General features: G+C 44.3%; 1 protein-coding gene across 1 annotated transcript in view; it reads left to right on the top strand.

Moving 5' to 3' along the window:
* CLCN1 (chloride voltage-gated channel 1) overlaps positions 1-20,072 on the top strand; it is a 40,201-nt gene that overhangs the window by 7,578 nt on the left and 12,551 nt on the right. The window contains exons 7-16 of the mRNA XM_070461927.1: positions 369-447; positions 8,352-8,477; positions 8,933-9,017; positions 9,244-9,345; positions 9,652-9,736; positions 10,000-10,149; positions 17,191-17,260; positions 17,449-17,559; positions 19,457-19,670; positions 19,925-20,058. Of these exons, the coding sequence (XP_070318028.1) occupies positions 369-447; positions 8,352-8,477; positions 8,933-9,017; positions 9,244-9,345; positions 9,652-9,736; positions 10,000-10,149; positions 17,191-17,260; positions 17,449-17,559; positions 19,457-19,670; positions 19,925-20,058 (1,156 nt within the window). The remainder of the gene's footprint in view (positions 1-368; positions 448-8,351; positions 8,478-8,932; positions 9,018-9,243; positions 9,346-9,651; positions 9,737-9,999; positions 10,150-17,190; positions 17,261-17,448; positions 17,560-19,456; positions 19,671-19,924; positions 20,059-20,072) is intronic.

Below are 20,072 nucleotides of genomic sequence, written 5' to 3'. Positions count from 1 at the left end.
CTAAACCAGAGAGTTGTGTGTTCTTTTAGCAGCTGCTGGCTCTTCCATGCCATTTGTCCAAAGCCCTTTCCTGTTATCACTTCTGGGCCCGATTGTCCCCAGCCCCCCTCTCTAGTGACCCTTTAGGCTTACCTGCCTTCCGTAAATTTGCCTAACCGGTTCATTTTCTATGTCTGGCTTTGCGCTATGAGATCACTTCCTGTTTGCCAAACTAACTGAGTTTCTCCTGGCGTGGGATAGCCCTGGGGAGATGGGGGCCCCTGTGATGGATTCCCTGTGACTTAAGTCTCTTCTTCTCTGTCCTCCCTCCTTGCCTGTTCTCCTTCCCCTCCCTGCCTCTTGCCCTCTGTCTGTCTGTCCCCTAGTAGCAGCCATACTATTACACTGACATGCTGACGGTGGGCTGTGCCGTGGGAGTCGGCTGCTGTTTTGGGACACCTCTTGGAGGCAAGTGATGTACCCGCTCCTGCATCAGTGCACTTGCCTGTTCTTGCTCCCAAAATGGTTACTGCCAGCATCCCCAAGTTTAAGTATTACCAGTTTAAACAAGGGTAAAGCAAGATAGCTTTTAGTGAGCATTTACTATGTGCAGGCAGTGTTCTAAAGACTTTACATCCCTTCCTGCCCAGAGCTGTATGAGGTTGATATTAAAGAAGAGAGAGTAAGTGACTTGCTCTGAGTAAGTGGGAGAACCAGGAAGGAAAACCGAGGTGGCCTCTGTGGGACCCCTACTTATATTGTGTTTGTGAGTGCTCAGTTGTGTCTGACTCTGCGACCCCATGGACTGTAGCCCTCCAGGCTCCTCTATCCATGGGATTTCCCAGGCAGGAAAACTGGCATGGTTTGTCATTGCCATTTCCTCCTCCAGGGGCTCTTCTGAACCCAGGGACTGAATCCATGTCTCTTGTGTCTCCAATATGGGCAGACGGATTCTTTACCACTGTGCCACCCAGGAAGCTAGACAGCCCTTTGTACTGTTGGATATTTTTGCCCTTCACTTATTACATCTTCTAACAGGGGGCTTCTGTATGTATGTGTGTGTGTGTGTGTGTGTGTGTATATATATATATATATATATATATATATATATATAGCTCTTTAATCATTCATTTTTTGTTGTTATTTTAATTGAAGTATAATTGACATCTCTATATACTTGACATCTGTATGTATTTTCTTCTCCAAAGGAAGACTGACCTTTGCTTGTATGTTGTTAAGGGCATGGGAGTTTCAGTTCAGTTAAGCTGCTCAGTCATGTCTGACTCTTTGCGACCCCATGGACTACAGCACTCCAGGCCTCCCTGTCCATCACCAGTTCCTGGAGCTTACTCAAACTCATGTCCGTCAAGTTGGTGATGTCATCCAGTCATCTCATCCTCTGTCATCCAGTTCTCCTCCCAACTTCAATCTTTCCCAGCATCAGGGTCTTCTCCAATGAGTCAACTCTTCACATCAGGTGGCCAAAGTACTGGAGTTTCAGCTTCAACATCAGTCCTTCCAATGAATATTCAGGACTGATTTCCTTTAGGATGGACTGGTTGGATCTCCTTGCTGTCCACGGGACTCTCAAGAGTCTTCTCCAACACCATGGTTCAAAAGCATCAATTTTTTGGCACTCAGCTTTCTTTATAGTCCAACTCTCACATTCATACATGACTACTGGAAAAACCATAGCTTTGAGTAGATGGACCTTTGCTGGCAAAGTAATGTCTCTGTTTTTAAATATGCTGTCTAGGTTGGTCATAGCTTTTCTTCCAGGAGTAAGTGTCTTTTCATTTCATGGCTGCAGTCACCATCTGCAGTGATTTTGGAGCCCCAAAAATAAAGTCAGCCACCATTTCCACTGTTTCCCCATCTATTTGCCATGAAGTATTGGGACCAGATACCATGATCTTAATTTTCTGAATGTTGAGTTTTAAACCAACTTTTTCACTCTCCTCTTTCACTTTCATCAAGAGGCTCTTTACTTCTTCACTTTCTGCCATAAGGGTGGTGTCATCTACATATCTGAGGTTATTGATATTTCTCCCGGCAATCTTGGTTCCAGCTTGTGCTTCCTCCAGTCCAGCGTTTCTCTTGATGTACTCTGAGTATAAGTTAAATAAGCAGGGTGACAATATACCGCTTGACTTGACATACTCCTTTCCTGGTTTGGAGCCAGTCTGTTGTTCCATGTCCAGTTCTAACTGTTGTGTCTTGACCTGCATACAGATTTCTCAGGAGGCAGGTCAGGTGGTCTGGTATTCCCATCTCTTGAAGAATTTTCCACAGTTTGTTGTGATCCACACAGTTAAACGCTTTGGCGTAGTCAATAAAGCAGAAGTAAATGTTTTTCTGGAACTCGACTGATTTTTCTATGATCTAACGGATGTTGGCAATTTGATCTCTGGTTCCTCTGCCTTTTCTGAATCCAGCTTGAACATCTGGAAGTTCAAGTACTGTTGAAGCCTGGCTTGGAGAATTTTGAGCATCACTTTGCTAGCATGTGAGATGAGTGCAATTGTGTGGTAGTTTGAGCATTCTTTGGCATTGCCTTTCTTTGGAGTTTGAGCATTCTTTGGCATTGCCTTTCTTGGGAGTTTAAGTTGACCTTATTTAGATTAATGTGTGTGTGTGCTCAGTTCAGTTCAGTCACTCAGTCGTGTCCGACTCTTTGCGACCCCATGAATCGCAGCACGCCAGGCCTCCCTGTCCATCACCAACTCCCAGAGTGTACTCAAACTCATGTCCATCGAGTCGGTGATGCCATCCAGCCATCTCATTTGTCATCCCCTTCTCCTCCTGCCCCTAATCCCTCCCAGCATCAGGGTCTTTTCCAATGAGTCAACTCTTCGCATGAGGTGTCCAAAGTATTGGAGTTTCAGCTTCAGCGTCAGTCCTTCCAATGAACACCCAGGACTGATCTCCTTTAGGATAGACTGGTTGGATCTCCTTGCAGTCCAAGGGACTCTCAAGAGTCTTCTCCAACACCATAGTTCAAAAGCATCAATTCTTCAGCACTCAGCTTTCTTCACAGTCCAACTCTCACATCCATGCATGACCACTGGAAAGACTGCAAGACCATAGCCTTGACTAGACAGACCTTTGTTGGCAAAGTAATGTCTCTGCTTTTCAATATGCTATCTAGGTTGGTCATAACATTCCTTCCAAGGAGTGTCTTTTAATTTCATGGCTGCAATCACCATCTGTAGCGTGCTCAGTTGTGTCCAACTCTTTGCAACCCCATGGACTGTGGCCTGCCAGGCTCCGTTGTCCATAGGATTTTCCAGCAAGAATACTGAAATGGGTTGCCATTTCCTCCTCCAGAGGAGCTTCCTGACCCAGGGATGGAAGCTATATCTCCTGCATTTCTTGCATTGGCAGGCAGTTTCTTTACCACTAGCATCACCTGGAAAGGCATTTAGATGAATAGTCAGCTTTATTTTTATTTTGGCCACACTGCACAGCATGCGGGATCTTAGTTCTCAGACCAGGGATTGAACCTGGCCCCCTGCATTGGGAACTCAGAGTCTTAACCACTGAACCACCAAGGAAGTGCCAATGGTCAGCTTTAGATGAGGACTACAGATGAGAATTAAAGGCTCATTTTTTCTTGATCACAATGTAAAGTTGAATTTAGCTCTCTACTAATGTTAGACAAAGGGCAACTTTTCAGACTTTTTCCTTGTCCTGTATGACTAACAAGTGTGCATGGTCAGAGACAGCTGCTGTATCTGTTTATTTACTCACTGATAACAGTTGTAACCAGATTAACAGAGCAAGGATTATATAGATCACTGGTTGGATTCATGGTGATAAAAAAAGGTACCATGTTAACCATTGGAGAAGCAGAATTGCAGGAAAGGCATCTGCTTCATAAATGCACCAGCTGTTAGAGGTATCTTTCAATTATGAAAATGTAATCAGTCCTTTCATTGAAGAGTTTTTAGGAAACCAAGATGACTTGGCTCAGGAATGATACATGGACAAACATTAACAGTTAATGAAAATGTACCAAGGTCACTTGAACTGACGCTAAAGCAATGCACACAGCATAAGGGAGATAGGTTGCAAACGAGTTAGCTGGAATCCTGCTTGTACTACTGAAGAACACTTTTAGAAGGGTAGCATTTTTTTGTTGTTTTGTTTTTAATCCAGATTCTTTTAAAGTGAAGAGAATATTATGTGTGTATATATATATATATATATATATTTTTTTTTTTTTTTTTTGCATAAAACTAGAAATTCTGAGATGAATGAGGAAGGTTCATGATCTTGTCTAGAGATTGGGAGAGGCAAATAGTTAAGTTACAGATAAAACATGGCTCTTGACATAAGTTGACATAAGAAAATGTTAAGCATTGAAAAGTTAAAATGTTTACTTTTAGGATGTTTGTAGTAAGTGGCAAATATTAAATGAACTTGCAGATAACCTTATTTGATAGCTTTATTTTACAAATATGGATTAATTCTAGAAGAAAAAAACTAGTATTAGAGTAATTTATTCACTCTGTAGCCAACTCTTAATGCCTTACACTGATGAAATCTACTTCAACCTTTGGCTAAAACGACAAGCATGTTTTTGTTTACATATACACCCTCTGTGGTGAGCAGAGGCAGCACCTCTCTCACTGTGCTAGTTACTATGCTCGCAGGTACCCACAGCAGAAAGGGTAGACAGGAAGGCCAGCAGACCATCACAGCCCACTCAGAGAAGCATCCCAGTGACAGCCTGGGCAAAGTGCAAAGAATATTCTGGAGAGAAGAGACAGCATTGCAAAATCAAGACATACAGGAATAGAATGTCAATACATGAGTATTACTAGAGGACACAGGGGAAGAAATGACAGGAAATGAGTCTGGACAGGTACCTGGGGGGTGATTCATGAAGGTCATCATAGGAAATGCACAAGAATGTCAGTTTCACTCTCTAGGCTAGAGTTTGCCTGAATGTGTTGTACAGAACACAGTTCATGGTGTTAACAGATATAACATGTAAACAGTGTTCCAAGATCAGATACGTTGGAAAATACTGTGTTGAATAGATAGTTTTTTAAATGGGAAGAGGTCTCAGAACGTTCACTATGTTGACATGCCCTGTGAATATCCCACGTGGGGCTCAAAGACAGTATTTCCCACAGAATCTTTTTGCAAGGACCCTCTTTATGGAACTCGTAGTATTTCATGGACCCGACTTTGGGAAATGCTGTCGTGGGTGAAGGGGAGTCAGGGAAGAGTTTCAAACAAGGCCAGCTTTGGCCAGATAGAACTGGCCTGTGGATTAACAGGATTTATCCAGGATTAACAAGAAGACTATTGTCATAGTCCTGATGATGCTAGATGGTGAGAGACTGTACTGGGTGGAGGCGGAGGCGACAGAGAACAGGATGATATATAAGGGTGATAGAAAAGAAAATGAGTGGGACCTGGTGGCTGATTTATGCGAGGTTATGAAAGATAAGAAAGGAGGAGGAATCTAGGCTAACTTTCAGTTTTACAAGGAGGAACATGCGGTGGATAGCGGTGTTGCAAGCAAGATAGGAAATATAGGAAGTGAAACAGGTCTAAGAGAGTTGACAAATTTTGCTTTGAATACATTGAATTTGAAGTTCCTGTGACATCTCCAAGTGACATCAAATAGGCAGCTGGCTTGCTGAGTCTGGAGTCCAGGAACTGAGCTGAAAGCATGGCTTTGTCAACCCATTGGTTAGCACGGGGGTGGTAGTTAAAGCCATCTGCATAAATGAAGTTGAAAAAGTGGATCTACAAGTCACAAGAGTCAGAGATCAAGGCCCATGGCGCCAGAGGAGGAGACAGAGAGGAGCCTCCAGGGTGGGAAAGAGAGCGATGTTATGGAACCTAGGAGACCAGAGAGTTTCCAAATGCTGTTTATGTTTGTTAATGCTTTGTTTCCTTTTAGTGGCACATTTTCTGTTTGGCTCAGGCAAATACGAAAATTCACTCTCATTCCGAAGTACACAGTGACAGACTGTTAGAGAACGTGTCCCAGAACTCGAGATGGGAAATCTAGCCTAGGATTTCAAAAGCTGGTCGTCAAATATTCGTAAGTTGGATAGTTTACATTTCGACAGATCAGAGCCAACTTTGGTTTTGTTCAGTTCAGTCACTCAGTTGTGTCTGACTTTTTGTTACTGCTGAAGAAAAGGAGCAGTTTGTTCTGCCTGACGCCCCCCACCCCTGACTCCCCAAATCCTCCTTTTAGGCCAAGGGAGCAGCTGCCGAGCCTGATGAGATTTGGGGAGCAGGGGCCGGTGAGGGTTGGTTGGCAAAGTGCTGTCCCTCAGATTCCCTGTTTTCTGAAATTCCACTCGGCTATGATCCCTTGCTCTTTTTCTTCCTTCCCCTGTCCCCCACTTCCCCTCCTTTACCTTCCCCTCCCCTCCTCTCCCCTCCCTTCTCATCCATAGGACAAGGCTTTGAGCCCTGAGGATGTACCAGGCATCACCCTGTTAGGTGTTAGGAATCCAAAGAACCTTCAGTCCCAGGGGGACCTTAGAGATGTAAATAGAGAACTACCTCTGAAAGTGCTAACAGGTGCTCTGATGCCCCAAATTCCCAGAAAACAAGATAAGGGAGGGGCTGTTTTTACCTGCAGAGGGGGGTTGGGGATCCCAGAGAAGGGGGACTAGTTCCCAGAGAAGGGGAACCACAATATATCCTCTGCCCAAATCCAGCAGCTCTTCCACATGGGAGCAACCATTAGGCCACCCTCGCTGTGGCATAAATGACTTCCTATCACCATTGACTATCGCCTGCAGCAGAAAGGGCTGGAATCCTGAGAAATCAAGAGATGTGACTTTTGGAATCTAGAACAAGGGGAAGAAAATGGCTTGGATGTGAGAGGCCACGGGATGGGAAGCAGGTGGTGGGGTTGTGGGGTGGGGGGGTGGAGGGTCTCAGCCATCCAGTAGCCACAGAGAAGCAAGAGACAGTAACCCGACCTAGTTCACAGGCTTTCCTGGGGCTGTTTCCACTCACGGTCACACAAGGTCACCCCATCAATGAATGGCAGAACCAGGGTTCAAACCCAAGGCTCACTCTGAAGTTAGGCTCTTCCCACAGCAACTGAGGACTGTGGATCAGAAGAGGCCCAAGGCAATCAGGAGCGTCAGGCTGGGGGCAACATAAAATAGCGGGCACCCGCGCCTGCCTGACCTTAAGTTCATCTCAAACGGAAATGCCTTCAGCCCTTTCGGAAGTCACTTTCACCTCATCTTAAGGACTACAAAGCCACCGGACGTGACGTATAGGTCACATGGTGACGCGGGGGCAGGGCTAGGGAAGAAACATCCCCAGCGGGCATGTGGCCGCGGGTTTTGCATGGTCCAATGAGGGTGGGCGGCGTGGCCAGGCCTGGTGGCAACAATGGTGTGCATTTCTTGTTTTCCTTCTTCAGCTCTGATAAAAATGAGGCTTAGCCAGGTGTTAGGTAATTCTGTTGTCAGTTTCCACTTTGCATCTAATCATAGTTTTCTCTCCAATTCGTGGTATGTGTAAAGATTATTTTCTTTGTATCTCTTGAGTCTTTTATGCCCTTGTTAGCTTCCTTCCTTTGTTTCCATGAGCTCTTGCTATCTTTCTGTTTATTTACCTTCTCATTTCTGCTCCAGCATCTACTCTCAGAAACAGGACAACTTAGGACTCTCAATTAGCTTGCCTTCTACCTCACCCTCCTTTCTTGAGCATAATGGTTTGTAACTTCTTTGAGCTTCTTGGTTTCCCCTGCTGGATCTGGTCCTTTTAAGTCAGGTTTTTACATTTTAATTTAAAAAAATATTAATGAATCCTCTCTTGGAATACTGAGTACTGTCAGCTCTTACAAAGTCCCTTCCTTTTTGTTTTTCTTATTTCTTCCCTAAACGTTGCCATGGTACATGGCATGTGGGAGAAGGGAGGAGAGATTGTGGGGGGGGGGGGGGGGTCGTTATGGGTAGTCCCCGTAAATCTTGAGCTCTGCTTAGTACTCTGGTGAGCACTCACTGTGGAAGTTTTCCCTCTTGTAACTTTTCTGCAGAAAATTTTCAGATCCCTGTGGATATCAGACAACTGTGAATTCCACCCATCCCTGATTTCAAAGGGGTGGAACAGGCATGACCGTCACGTGTTGTGGGTTAAACCCCCTTCATTTTCCATCCTCTCTGTATCTTGTTGGACCATCTCTCTGGTCTGCAAAAACTGCTAGCATGGGCAGGTATATGGTTTAGAGCATGGTATACTCCAAGAGACCATCCGTTTCCACTACTGCTCCCCTTCGTGGCTCAAGGAGCCAAAGCTCCTGGGCTGCCTGGGGTGGGGGTGTGGGAGAGAGCCTTACCCTGGCCTGCACCTGACCCGATTTCCTTGCCCCCTAGGAGTGCTGTTTAGCATCGAGGTCACCTCTACCTACTTTGCTGTGAGGAACTACTGGCGAGGATTCTTTGCAGCCACGTTCAGCGCCTTTGTTTTCCGAGTGCTGGCCGTGTGGAACAAGGATGCTGGTAACATGGGAAGCATCATCTAGGAAGTGGGACTAAGGCCCAAGGGTATATAGAGGGCAAGGGTACAGGTCATGGAGTAGGGGGGTGTCTCTTCCAGTTGTTTAGTCGTTAAGTCATGTCTGACTCTTCTGCAACCCCATGGGCTGTAGCCCACTAGGCTCCTCTGTGCATGGAATTTTCCAGGCAAGAATACTGGAGTGGGTTGCCATTTCCTTCTCCAGGGGATCTTCCTGATCTAGGCATCGAATCTGCATCTCCTGCCTTGGCAGGCATATTCTTAATTGCTGAACCACCAGGGAAGCCTGTCTCTGCCAGTAGTGTTAGGAAAAAGAAATTAAATAGAGGGGATGGTGGGTTTGGAGGAAGCTTTAATCCTGAAGGCTGATGACCTTGGGTCCTTCTCCATGGCTTCTGTGACACTCTCCCACCATGACCTTGGTCTTTCCATCCTGTAGTCACCATCACAGCCCTCTTCAGAACCAATTTCCGAATGGACTTCCCCTTTGACCTGCAGGAACTCCCAGCCTTTGCGATTATCGGGTCAGTGGGCTTGACTGCTCTGGGAGTGGGGGTGGGGGAGGCAGGGCTGGGGATAGCTTTGGATTGGAAAGGACCCAAGCTGGGAAGTTGGCATGGGCAGGGGTAAGCTGGAAATTGCTGTGGGGGAGGTGGGTAGAAAGGGCAGGTGGATGCCTGGTATCTGCTTCCCAGCAGTGGCCAGGGCCGAGGGATGAGGGTTTCATTTCTGTATGGCTTACACCCTCAGGATTTGCTGTGGGTTCCTGGGAGCTGTGTTTGTGTATCTGCATCGCCAAGTCATGCTCGGCGTCCGAAAGCACAAAGCCCTCAGCCAGTTTCTGGCTAAGCAGTGAGTCACTGCCCTACCCGTTTACTCTCTGGTTTCTCCTCCCTTTTAATCTTGGCGGAAGGCGTTAAATGCCTTTTGGTGGCTTGTGATAAAATACAGAAGCCCAGATACCCTACTAGGGACGAGCGGTGTGGTTTCCCCTTTAAAGATTGCTTATTGGTGGAGAGAGTGCTCCGTTTAATGGCCTGAGACCACAGGGGACGCCAGGAAACTTCAGATTCCCAGGGTCCAGTGTGGCATCCACTGTGGGTTGGCCAAATCAGGATGAGGATTAATTCTAAGTAATTAATCCTGTTTCTTTTCCAGCCGCCTGCTCTATCCTGGAATCGTCACCTTTGTCATCGCCTCCTTCACCTTTCCACCAGGAATAGGGCAGTTTATGGCCGGAGAGGTCAGCTCCAAGGGTGACCTTTGAGGGTGGGGGTCAGGTCACTGAGACTAAACCAGGATGGGACCACGTGGAAGAGGAAGCGGTGCAGGTGACCCTCGGGCTTCTGAGCATACGTGCTTTTGCCCACGGATGGCATTGCTCCCTGAGAAAAAAGCGGAAAGGGACCCATGAAAAATGAGACCAGGGAATCGGTTCTCTTTAAAAAAAATGGAAGTACCGAACATCTCTGGAGAACTGCTCCCTTTTGCTTCCTCCTTTCACAGCTGATGCCTCGGGAAGCCATCAGTACCCTGTTTGACAACAATACGTGGGTAAAACATACCGGGGACCCCGAGAGCCTGGGCCGGTCAGCTGTGTGGATCCACCCCAAAGCCAGTGTTGTTATCGTCCTCCTCCTCTTCTTCATCATGAAGGTACCTCCCCTACACCCCTGACTCCCTGAGCTTCTGTTTTCAACCTAGGAACCAGGGTTTGTATAAGGGGTGTGTGTGTGTGTGTGTGTGCGCGTGCCCCGAGTATCCGACTCTTTGCAACCCCATGGACTGTAGCCCACCAGGCTTCTCTGTCCATGGGATTTTCCAGGCAAGAGTACTGGAGTGGGGTGCCATTTCCTCGTGCATCTCATGCATTGGTAGGCAGATTCTTTACCACTAGCGCCACCTGTGGAGAAGGAAATAGGAGGAGCCTGGTAGGCTGCGGTCCATGGGTTCGCTAAGAGTCAGACACAACTGAGCGACTTCACTTTCACTTTTCACTTTCATACATTGGAGAAGGCAATGGCACCCCACTCCAGTGTTCTTGCCTGGAGAATCCCAGGGACGGGGGAGCCTGGTGGGCTGCCGTCTATGGGGTCGCACAGAGTCAGACACGACTGAAGCGACTCAGCAGCAGCAGCAGCAGCGCCACCTGTGAAATCGTGAAATCCGTCTGAGCCTCTAGGGAAGCTCCTTTGCATGAGGTGAAAGTGAAAGTGAAGTTGCTCAGTCGTGTCCGACTCTTTGCGACCCCATGGACTGTAGACTACCAGGCTCCTCCATCCGTGGGATTTTCCAGGCAGGAGTACTGGAGTGGGGTGCCATTTCCTTCTCCATAAGGTAGGGAAGGGTAAAACTTGGCCTGGTCTTTGTCCAACCTAAAAAGGAACAACTTGGAAATCAGAGCCTAAGTATTAATAAGTTGCTCATCTAGAAAACTGAACCAGTATCTGGGTTAATGTTCCATTCATGTCAACTTCATGATGTTGTCATAATTATTATAACCCTTCTAAAGGTTCCACTTGCTAAATTATTGAGATACCGCAGCCGCTGAGTAAATAGGGACAAGACAGAGCTTAAGCAATACAATAACTGTGTGAAGACCTCAGATAAATTAACCAAATCTCTCCACATATTAGATAATTAGGTACTTCATCTCCAGCATCTGATTACCCATTTTCAGATGATTTGCATATCCATTTTTCTCCCAGTCTGGTGGATAATCTCTTCTCTAGAATTGCAAAAGAGATAAAATATTTAAATCCATTTTATTAGTGACTATAAATAATTTTTACAATATTATTATTCTCTATTGAGGTAGTGAGGCTGTGAGGATTTTGCCATTCTTAAACCATTTTCTTCTAACTTAAGTTAGGAAACAAAAGCTGATCTCTTTTACTTACATTGGTTCTTTCTCATATCTTCCCATCAAGGATCACATGGTTATAGACTTTTCAGTTACTGCCTTGTACAAGGTTATTTTTATTTCCACCCCTGGTTGTGACATCTGTTATAATTGCTGTTTGTCTTTTTCTCTCTTTTTGATGATTGCCTCATTATTAATAGTATGTCTTGTCTGAATAGCCCATGATTTTCCTGTATATATTTGGAGCAGAAAATGGCAACCCACTCCAATATTCTCACCTGGAGAGTCCCATGGACAGAGGAGTCGCGTGGGCTCCAGCTCATGGGATCGCAAGAGTCAGACATGATTTAGTGGCTAAGCCTTGTCTGAATAGCCCATGCTTTTTCTCTATATGTTAGGGTTTTCATTTGTTTTTTTTTAACAAATCCAAGTAACGATTCTATTTTAGTCTATAGCACAATTTTTTACATACATTTTAGTGGCTTTAACAGTACTTTTGGGCAGACTTTAGATGAATCCACAAAACTTGATATATTTAAAATAAAATATAGACAATAAAGCAGGAGGCATCTAGATGTTCAGAATCATGCATAAGGAGTGTTCTGGTTGGTGTTATCACTGGATAACTTGCCTTTTAAGAATTCACCAGCAAAAGGCAGTTCTTCTGTTCTTCATTCCCATATAATTTACCAAAGTCAGAGAGTTCTGTCCACATTGAACTTTCATGTTTATTAAGTTATTCTTTTTTAAAGAGAATCTTTTTTAAAAATTAATTATTTTTGTCTGCGCTGGGTCTTTGTTGCTGGACGTGGGGTTTCTCTAGTTGCAGTGAGTGGGGGCTACTGTCTAGTTGTGGTGTGCAACTTATTCTTGATACTTACTGTGAAACTATTTCCATAGGATATGAGTCACTAGGTTATACTGTAATAGCTGTAGTGGGTTCATTCATCCATTTATTCAATAAGTGTTCTAATGCACATACTGTGTGCCAAATATGAGATACTTGATTATTGATCTTTGGCATATCTAATGCTTGTGGTTGGAAAAAGTTATTTAAAAATTTCTAATTGATTTTTTGCTGCTCATTTAATGTGATTGTCAACGGTCTTATGATTAGAGATACCAAGTGCTTAACGTACCAGGTTCCAGCTCTGTCACTTATGTTTTCAGGATTTGCTTTGGGGTTCTGGGAGCTGCATTTATGTATTCTGTTTCTTATTCCATTCTATGTGGGTTAATTGGGTCTATGGCTTCCATATTTTGCACACTCACTTTATTAATTAGATCGTTTTCATTTCTTCCTTCAAAAGATTTGATATTTTTTAGTCATAAACTTCTCTGTGTCTTGCTAGGGATCTGATTTTTCATTATAGAGTTTATCTTCTCTAATTTATAAACCCCAGCTACTTGTAATTAGCTGTTGAGCATACAAACCCATCTGCAGCAACCAAGTCCAAGTTTTGATGGCATCTCAGGATTTATTGTTCAATGATAATAATTCTGTGTTTGTGATACTCCTCTAGATTGAACTGTTTCTTTGGGGTCATATATATTTTTGAAACATTAAGCATTTGAAAGTTTTTGGAGAAACAAAATTCTGTATATATTTTCAACATCTCCTTCATGCCTCCCCTCATTTCCCCAGATATTTCCCAAGCATATCTCTGGATCCCACTTTACAGAATGAGGTTTATTCTGAGAAACCTACTTGGATTATATAGAAGGACTAAGCTGTATGTCACTCACTAATTTCTTACTTAATTACTTCCTCATTAATGTCTACATATAAGAGAATCCAGAAAAGAAACTCGGGGCTTTCCTGGCAGCTCAGTGATAAAGAATCCACTTGCCAGTGCTGGAGACACGAGTTTGATCCCTGCTCTGGGAAGATCCCACATGCCACGGAGCAGATAGGCCTGTGCACCACGACTATTGAGCCTGTGCTCTGGAACCCGGGAGCTACAACTACTGAAGTCGGGGTGCCCTGGAACCTGTGCTCCACAGTGAGAGGCAAGAAGTGCTGTCACAGCTGGAGAGGAGCCCTCACTTGCCACAACTAGAGAAAAGCCCGGGCAGCAACAAAGACCCAGCACAGCCAATAAATAAATAATTTTTTTTAAAGAAAAGCAGCTCACATTTCTTGGGCTATATTTCAAGCCCAACAGTTTGCAGCCAGCCTGTACTATTCTATAATATTCTAAATGTAAAACCATCCACTGCTATAAATCTACATTACCTAGTTATCACTGCTTCCAGCATCTTCACTCTCCTATCACTGGACATATGACCATACCCTTATTTCCAAAATGGGGACAGTAAAGATACCTAACCACATTAAAACATAGAATTGACTAGAACTGTTTTTCCACAGTCTGATTTGAAATTTAGCCCATGTGGTCTTTTGGCAGTATCCGTGTTCACAGATTGGATTCTCAGTTCAGCTCTTTTATAAAACACTGATGAAGGGAACTTCCATCTTCTCAATTTTAAGACATGGAAAGTTATCATCTTGTTGTGAGTCTGGTGTGTCTCTAATGAGTATGAATATGATTACAACATCTCCATTTCCTTTTTAATGAGTCTAACGTTATTAGCTAGTATCATTGAGTTCTCAATACAGCCTGAGGCTCTGGAGAATCCTTGCCTAATCTTCCCTTGGTTCCTCCTTGTGAAGCATCTAAATAAAACACAATCTGTGAGAAGGGGTCTCTAGTTTCCCAATTCTCTAGAACTGGGGGCTTAAAATCTTGGGAGTAATTTGTGTTCCAGATCACTTGCCCTGCTTCTGGATTTTCCCTTTTGTGTGCTAACAACTCAAAAAGTTTGCTAGTGTCAAGCATCCACCTCTGTGCTGCAGGAATTGATAACTTTCAGATTCCTGTGATGCTGATCCTGTTCTTACACGTATCTTGGAAGATAATCTAAAGTTCATCCTCTGAAATCAGACGCATCGGCCACCTATTATCTGTATTACTGGAGCTTTCAGATTAACCTGAGCCTACAAAATCCCTTATGGCTTTCATGTACTTATTCCAAAGAGATAGTAGGGAATAGTTCAAGAGGTTTCCAAATGTTATGAGTCAGGATCCCTTAAGAAGCTTAAACTATCAGCATCTAGAACTCCGTCTCCAGACAGTCCAGTGGGGTAGCCTTCCGTGATGTCTGCTCATCACAGTTCAAACAAGTTCCCCTGCAAGCATTACTGGTGGGTGTTTTAAGCAAATATTAGCTCCGAGAAGCATTTCTGCTTTGTATGAATACTGTTTGATGAAACTCTTCTTTCTTTCCTTCCTTCCTGCCTACTTAACTTACCTTCCTACCTCCTACCTACCTACCTCCTACCTACCTACATCCTACCTGCAATTATTGAAGACTGTGCTGGTACTGAGAGAAGGCAGAGACAAGGCAAACTCTTGTAACACACACAAGGAATTTGCAATCTGCAACCCTCTTCATTTATACATTTAACTCTGCTGTTCTCAACTTTGCTGTTTTAAATAGTTCTATTCTGACAATTGTAGAAGGAAATGACAACTCACGGAGGTGTTCCTGCCTGGAGACTCCCATGGGCAGAGGAGCCTGGTGGGCAAAGGTCTATAGGGTTGCAAGAGTTGGACACGACTGAAGCAACTTAGCATGCACATGTGCATTCTGACAAATATGTATTTAGCTTGATCTCAGAGCTTCTGGGACAAAGGCTTCTCAGAGCCTGTATCATTGTCTTTTTTCTAAATTTATTTTTAATTGCGGGCAAATTGCTTTACAATGTTGTGTTGGTTTCTGCCGTATGTTTATCAGTGTCTTTTGAGGTCAGCCCTAGCTCAAGGGAATCTCTCTAAGGTTCAGAAAGTGAGAAACTTTATTTTCACTAGTTTACAATAAAGTTGGTACAGTTTTTCATCTTTGTGATCCCATGGGCTATACAGTCCATGAAATTCTCTAGGCCAGAATACTGGAGTGGGTAGCTTTTCCCTTCTCCAGGGGATCTTCCCAACCCAGGGATCAAACCCAGGTCTTCCACATTGCAGGCAGATTCTTTACCAGCTGAGCCACAAGGAAAGCCCATGTTCGCAGCAGAGTAGGCAAAAGAACTGAGAAATAGGATGGGAAAAAGACTAGTGATTGAACTTTTGAAATATCTGTAACAGAAACAAAAATATGCGACATAATATATAAATTAAGCCACCGGTTTACATATGACTTCCAAAATAAGTAAACCAATCTTAGAAAAAGGTCTCAAACTAATTTGGTGAAGGATGACAGCAGCTAAGGGTCAAAACAAATTCAGTTCAGTTCAGTCGCTCAGTCGTGTCCGACTCTTTGCGACCCCATGAATCGCAGCACGCCAGGCCTCCCTGTCCATCACCAACTCCCGGAGTTTACTCAAACCCATGTCCATCGAGTTGGTGATGCCATCCAGCCATCTCATCCTCTGTCATCCCCTTCTCCTCCTGCCTCCAATCCCTCCCAGCATCAGGATCTTTTCCAGTGAGTCAACTCTTCACATGAGGTGGCCAAAGTATTGGAGTTTCAGCTTCAGCATCAGCCCCTCCAATGAACACCCAGGATTGATCTCCTTTAGGATAGACTAGTTGGATCTCCTTGCAGTCCAAGGGACTCTCAATAATCTTCTCCAACACCACAATTCAAAAGCATCAATTTTTCGGCTCTCAGCTTTCTTCACAGTCCAACTTTCACATCTGTACATGACCACTGGAAAAACCATAGCCTTGACTAGATGGACCTTTGTTGGCAAAGTAATGTTTCTGCTTTTTAATATGCTATCTAGGTTGGTCATAACTTTCCTTCCAAGGAGTAAGAGTCTTTTAATTTCATGGCTGCAGTCACCATCTGCAAAACAAATTACCAGGATAAAAATATTTACAACTGAAAAACTGCACCAACTTTATTGTAAACTAATGAGAAATAAAGTTTCTCATTTTCTGAACCTTAGAGAGATTCGCTTGAGCCAGGGCTGACCTCAAAAGACAATGATAAATGTACAGCAGAAACCAATACAACATCGTAAAGCAATTATGCATATTACTTTTGCTAAAATCATCCCAATTCCTTTTGCAATACTACCTTGGCCTTGGAGTTCTTTTCTATGACACTGGCTGGCTTAGCTGGCTCTTGGATTGTGCTCTTGCAAGTTGGTCAGGACAGATCTGATTTTCTGATCTTTGTTGAAGGTGATTTGATGTTAAAGGAAAATGTTAAAGCAAATGGCTCGGCCAGGGCCGTCTTCACTCCAGGTTCCCTTGTGAGGTTTGCCATGTAGATGGCTTTGTAAATAACCTTACTGAAGCTAAATCAGTCACACAGTAAGTCACTATGACTTGAAGGTGTCTGCCACTTGGAAATGAGGCTCTTTTTCAGAAACATGGTCCGGCCAGGAAAAGATATCCTCCAGGTTCAAGAGCTTCAGGCTGTTCTGCTGAGGTGACCTTTTGGGGTTAAGAGGATACAGTGGGCTAGGGCCCTTTGGGGACAGTGACAGAGGAGTCCCCTGCGGCCCCAATCCTTGTTTTGATCACCTAAAGGCAAATATTGTCACTCCAAGTAGGAGCGATTTGGGTTAACTGCCTGGAAGAACCTTCTTATAATGTTGTCTTTGGTGATATCTTAGCCTGAGTGCTCCATGCTTTTTTTGGTTCTGGGGGAAGGTGACAGACAAGATGACTTCCAGAAGGATTAGCTCTCCCAGGATTTCTGTAACTCTTGGAACAAGAAGCAGAGAAGTAGTGGGAAGGGGGTTGTGAGTGTGTGTGTGTGTGTGTGTGTGTGTGTTGGACACAGTCTAGAGGGTGCGCTGATGCCTCTTTTTACCCCAGTTCTGGATGTCCATCGTGGCCACCACCATGCCCATACCCTGCGGAGGTTTCATGCCTGTGTTCGTTCTTGGTAAGTTCTGATGGGAAGCCTGGGATCTTACTGGTGGTTCAGGCTAGGGTACTGTGAAAATAAGGAAAGGCCTGGAATACTGGGGGCTTGTGTTCAGTCTTAGCACCCAAGGAGGCATTGGCTCTTAAAAAATGGAGGATAAAGACCTTGAGTCTCTCAAAATCTTCCTTCTTTTGGTCTCTCCCTAGGAGCTGCATTCGGAAGGCTAGTAGGAGAGATCATGGCCATGCTTTTCCCAGATGGTATCTTATTTGATGACATCATCTACAAGATCCTACCTGGGGGCTACGCAGTTATTGGTAAGACACATTCCACCCTTCTGTAACCCCAGGTACCCACACTCAGACTCTCCCATGACATCTGCATTCCAGGCTGTACAATAATGGTCTTCATTTAATGCTATTTAATTCAACTTTTATTTAAATAATCAGCCCTTGGCTCTGACTCTAATTAGCTCTCATTAAACATCTTTGAGCCTCCCTATTTCTTCACACAGAATAGGGATTATAGGGATTAAATGAGATAATAAGGATGAGAACACCTAGGATTTCCTCTGAGTCTTTGGTAAGGGCTTTTTCTTTTTCTCCAAAGAATCGTGGAAACAACAGTGCTTGTGACTGGCTCGAATACTTCTACCTGCAGGTGTGCTCATGTTGATGAGACTTGGGAGCACATGACTAAGAGCTCAGAAATGTGGGCTCTGGTCTCATCCCTACTTCTTGTCACTGGATGACCATGGGGCAATTACCTGCCTTTCTGCACCTTAGTTTCTTTATTTTAAAATGACTTTGAGATGTCTTACACTCCTAACATTTTGAGAGTCTGAGATTATCTTTTCCCATGACATGTATAGTCCCTTCCACCCAAAAACCATGTCTAACAAAATGACCAGGATATTCGCTAGAATTATTATGCTTCCTCCCTCCCTCTCCTCTTTCCCAAAATGCCATGACATCTAAGGCCATGCTTCCTTTGCTATAGAAGAACTAACCAGCTTCATAGAACACACGGTGACCTTAGTCCTCCATCACAGTTCTGTACGGAAACTTCTTGCATCTGCTATTATTCCCTATCTTCACGCCTCTCAGATATCCCTTCAACCTCCCTGGTAGACATTTCCCTTTGCATGCATGTGTGCTAAGTTACTTCAGCCATGTCCGACTCTGTGATCCTATGAACTGTAGCCCACCAGGCTCCTCTGTCCATAGGATTCACCAGGCAAGAACACTGGAGTGGGTTGCCATGCCCTCCTCTAGGGGGTCTTTCTGACCCAGGGATCAAACCCGTGTATTCTGTGCTTCCTGCATTGGCAGGTGAATTCTTTACCACTGAGCTACCTGGGAAGCCTATGTATATATATATATATATACACACATACATATATTGGCTTATATATGGGATATATATATCTCTCTCCTGTGTTAATGTTCTGTAGTATATTGCATGCACTATCCAGTAAAACCATTCCTCCCAATCTTTATCTTTTGTGACTTTTTCTTATTCTATTTTCATGTGTGGCTTCCCCAGCATCTTTTCTCATAGCATATCTTCCCATGTTTAAATAAGAAATAAAGTTAATGGACTAGGGACTCTTTGGCTGATGGGAAATCGTAACCAAAAACAAGTAAGACAGATTCTATCTTCAAAGAGCTTATGGAATCATAATGTTTTAGACCTGCAAGGGCCTTAGAACTTATCTAATGACCCATTTCACCTTAGAGATGAGAGCATGGGGTTCCAGAAGGATTAAGTTCTTCTCATACAGTTGAGAAATAGAATCAGGATCTTATTGCTCCAAGCCCACAGCAGAATTCTTGGGTTTTCAGTCTACTCATGAATTGCTGGCATCAGAACCTGAGGCCCAAAATAAAATGCTGTAAATGGGTTTTTAAAATGCTCAGTTAAGAGTGACCCAATTGTTTAAAAGCAAGGAACAGATAGCACATCACCATATTTTATAATGAAAATTTGGACACACAAAGTTTTTTAAGTTGCCAAAGGTTGTAGAATGAGATAAAAATGATTTTCTAACAGCTCAGCATTCTAGCCCCTACCTGACACACGGTCATCTCAGGAGTGCGGGCACTGCCCAGGGTCACCTCTCGCCACCGTGTCACTCCCGTCACACCCCCCACATAGCCGCCATGCCAAGAAAGGCAGCCCTAACCCAGGGTGCACGTCTGTGTCTGATTCCAGGAGCAGCAGCGCTGACTGGTGCGGTGTCCCACACAGTCTCCACGGCCGTGATTTGCTTCGAACTAACGGGTCAGATTGCTCACATCCTACCCATGATGGTGGCTGTTATCTTGGCCAACATGGTGGCTCAGAGCCTGCAGCCCTCCCTTTATGACAGCATCATCCAGGTCAAGAAGCTACCCTACTTGCCTGACCTTGGTTGGAACCAGCTCAGGTCAGGGGCACCAGCTGGAATTAGCTCAGATCTGATGGGGTGGGGGTGGGAGGTTCTGAGATTGAGAATGAGGTTAGGGTCGATGTCTGGATGCACTGCTTTTTTTTAAAATTTATTTTTATATTCCCATGTACTTAATAATTTTATGAGTGATCAAATGCATGGTAAAAACTTCATGGGAGGAGTGGAAGGGACAGCCAAGGGACAGGCATATATGGTGGGGCTAACCTCCCCGGTGCTTTCTCCCTCCATAGCAAATTTACAATCTTTGTTGAGGACATCATGGTACGGGATGTGAAGTTTGTTTCAGCTTCCTGCACATACAGGGAGTTGCGAAACCTGCTCCAGACCACCACAGTCAAGACTTTACCACTGGTTGAATCAAAAGGTCAGTAGGAGGGA

Source organism: Odocoileus virginianus, chromosome 1, assembly GCF_023699985.2.
Source record: "Odocoileus virginianus isolate 20LAN1187 ecotype Illinois chromosome 1, Ovbor_1.2, whole genome shotgun sequence".
Lineage (NCBI taxonomy): Eukaryota > Metazoa > Chordata > Mammalia > Artiodactyla > Cervidae > Odocoileus > Odocoileus virginianus.
The sequence above is the reverse complement of the archived record's forward strand: the minus strand, read 5'-3'. Positions and strand labels throughout refer to the sequence as shown.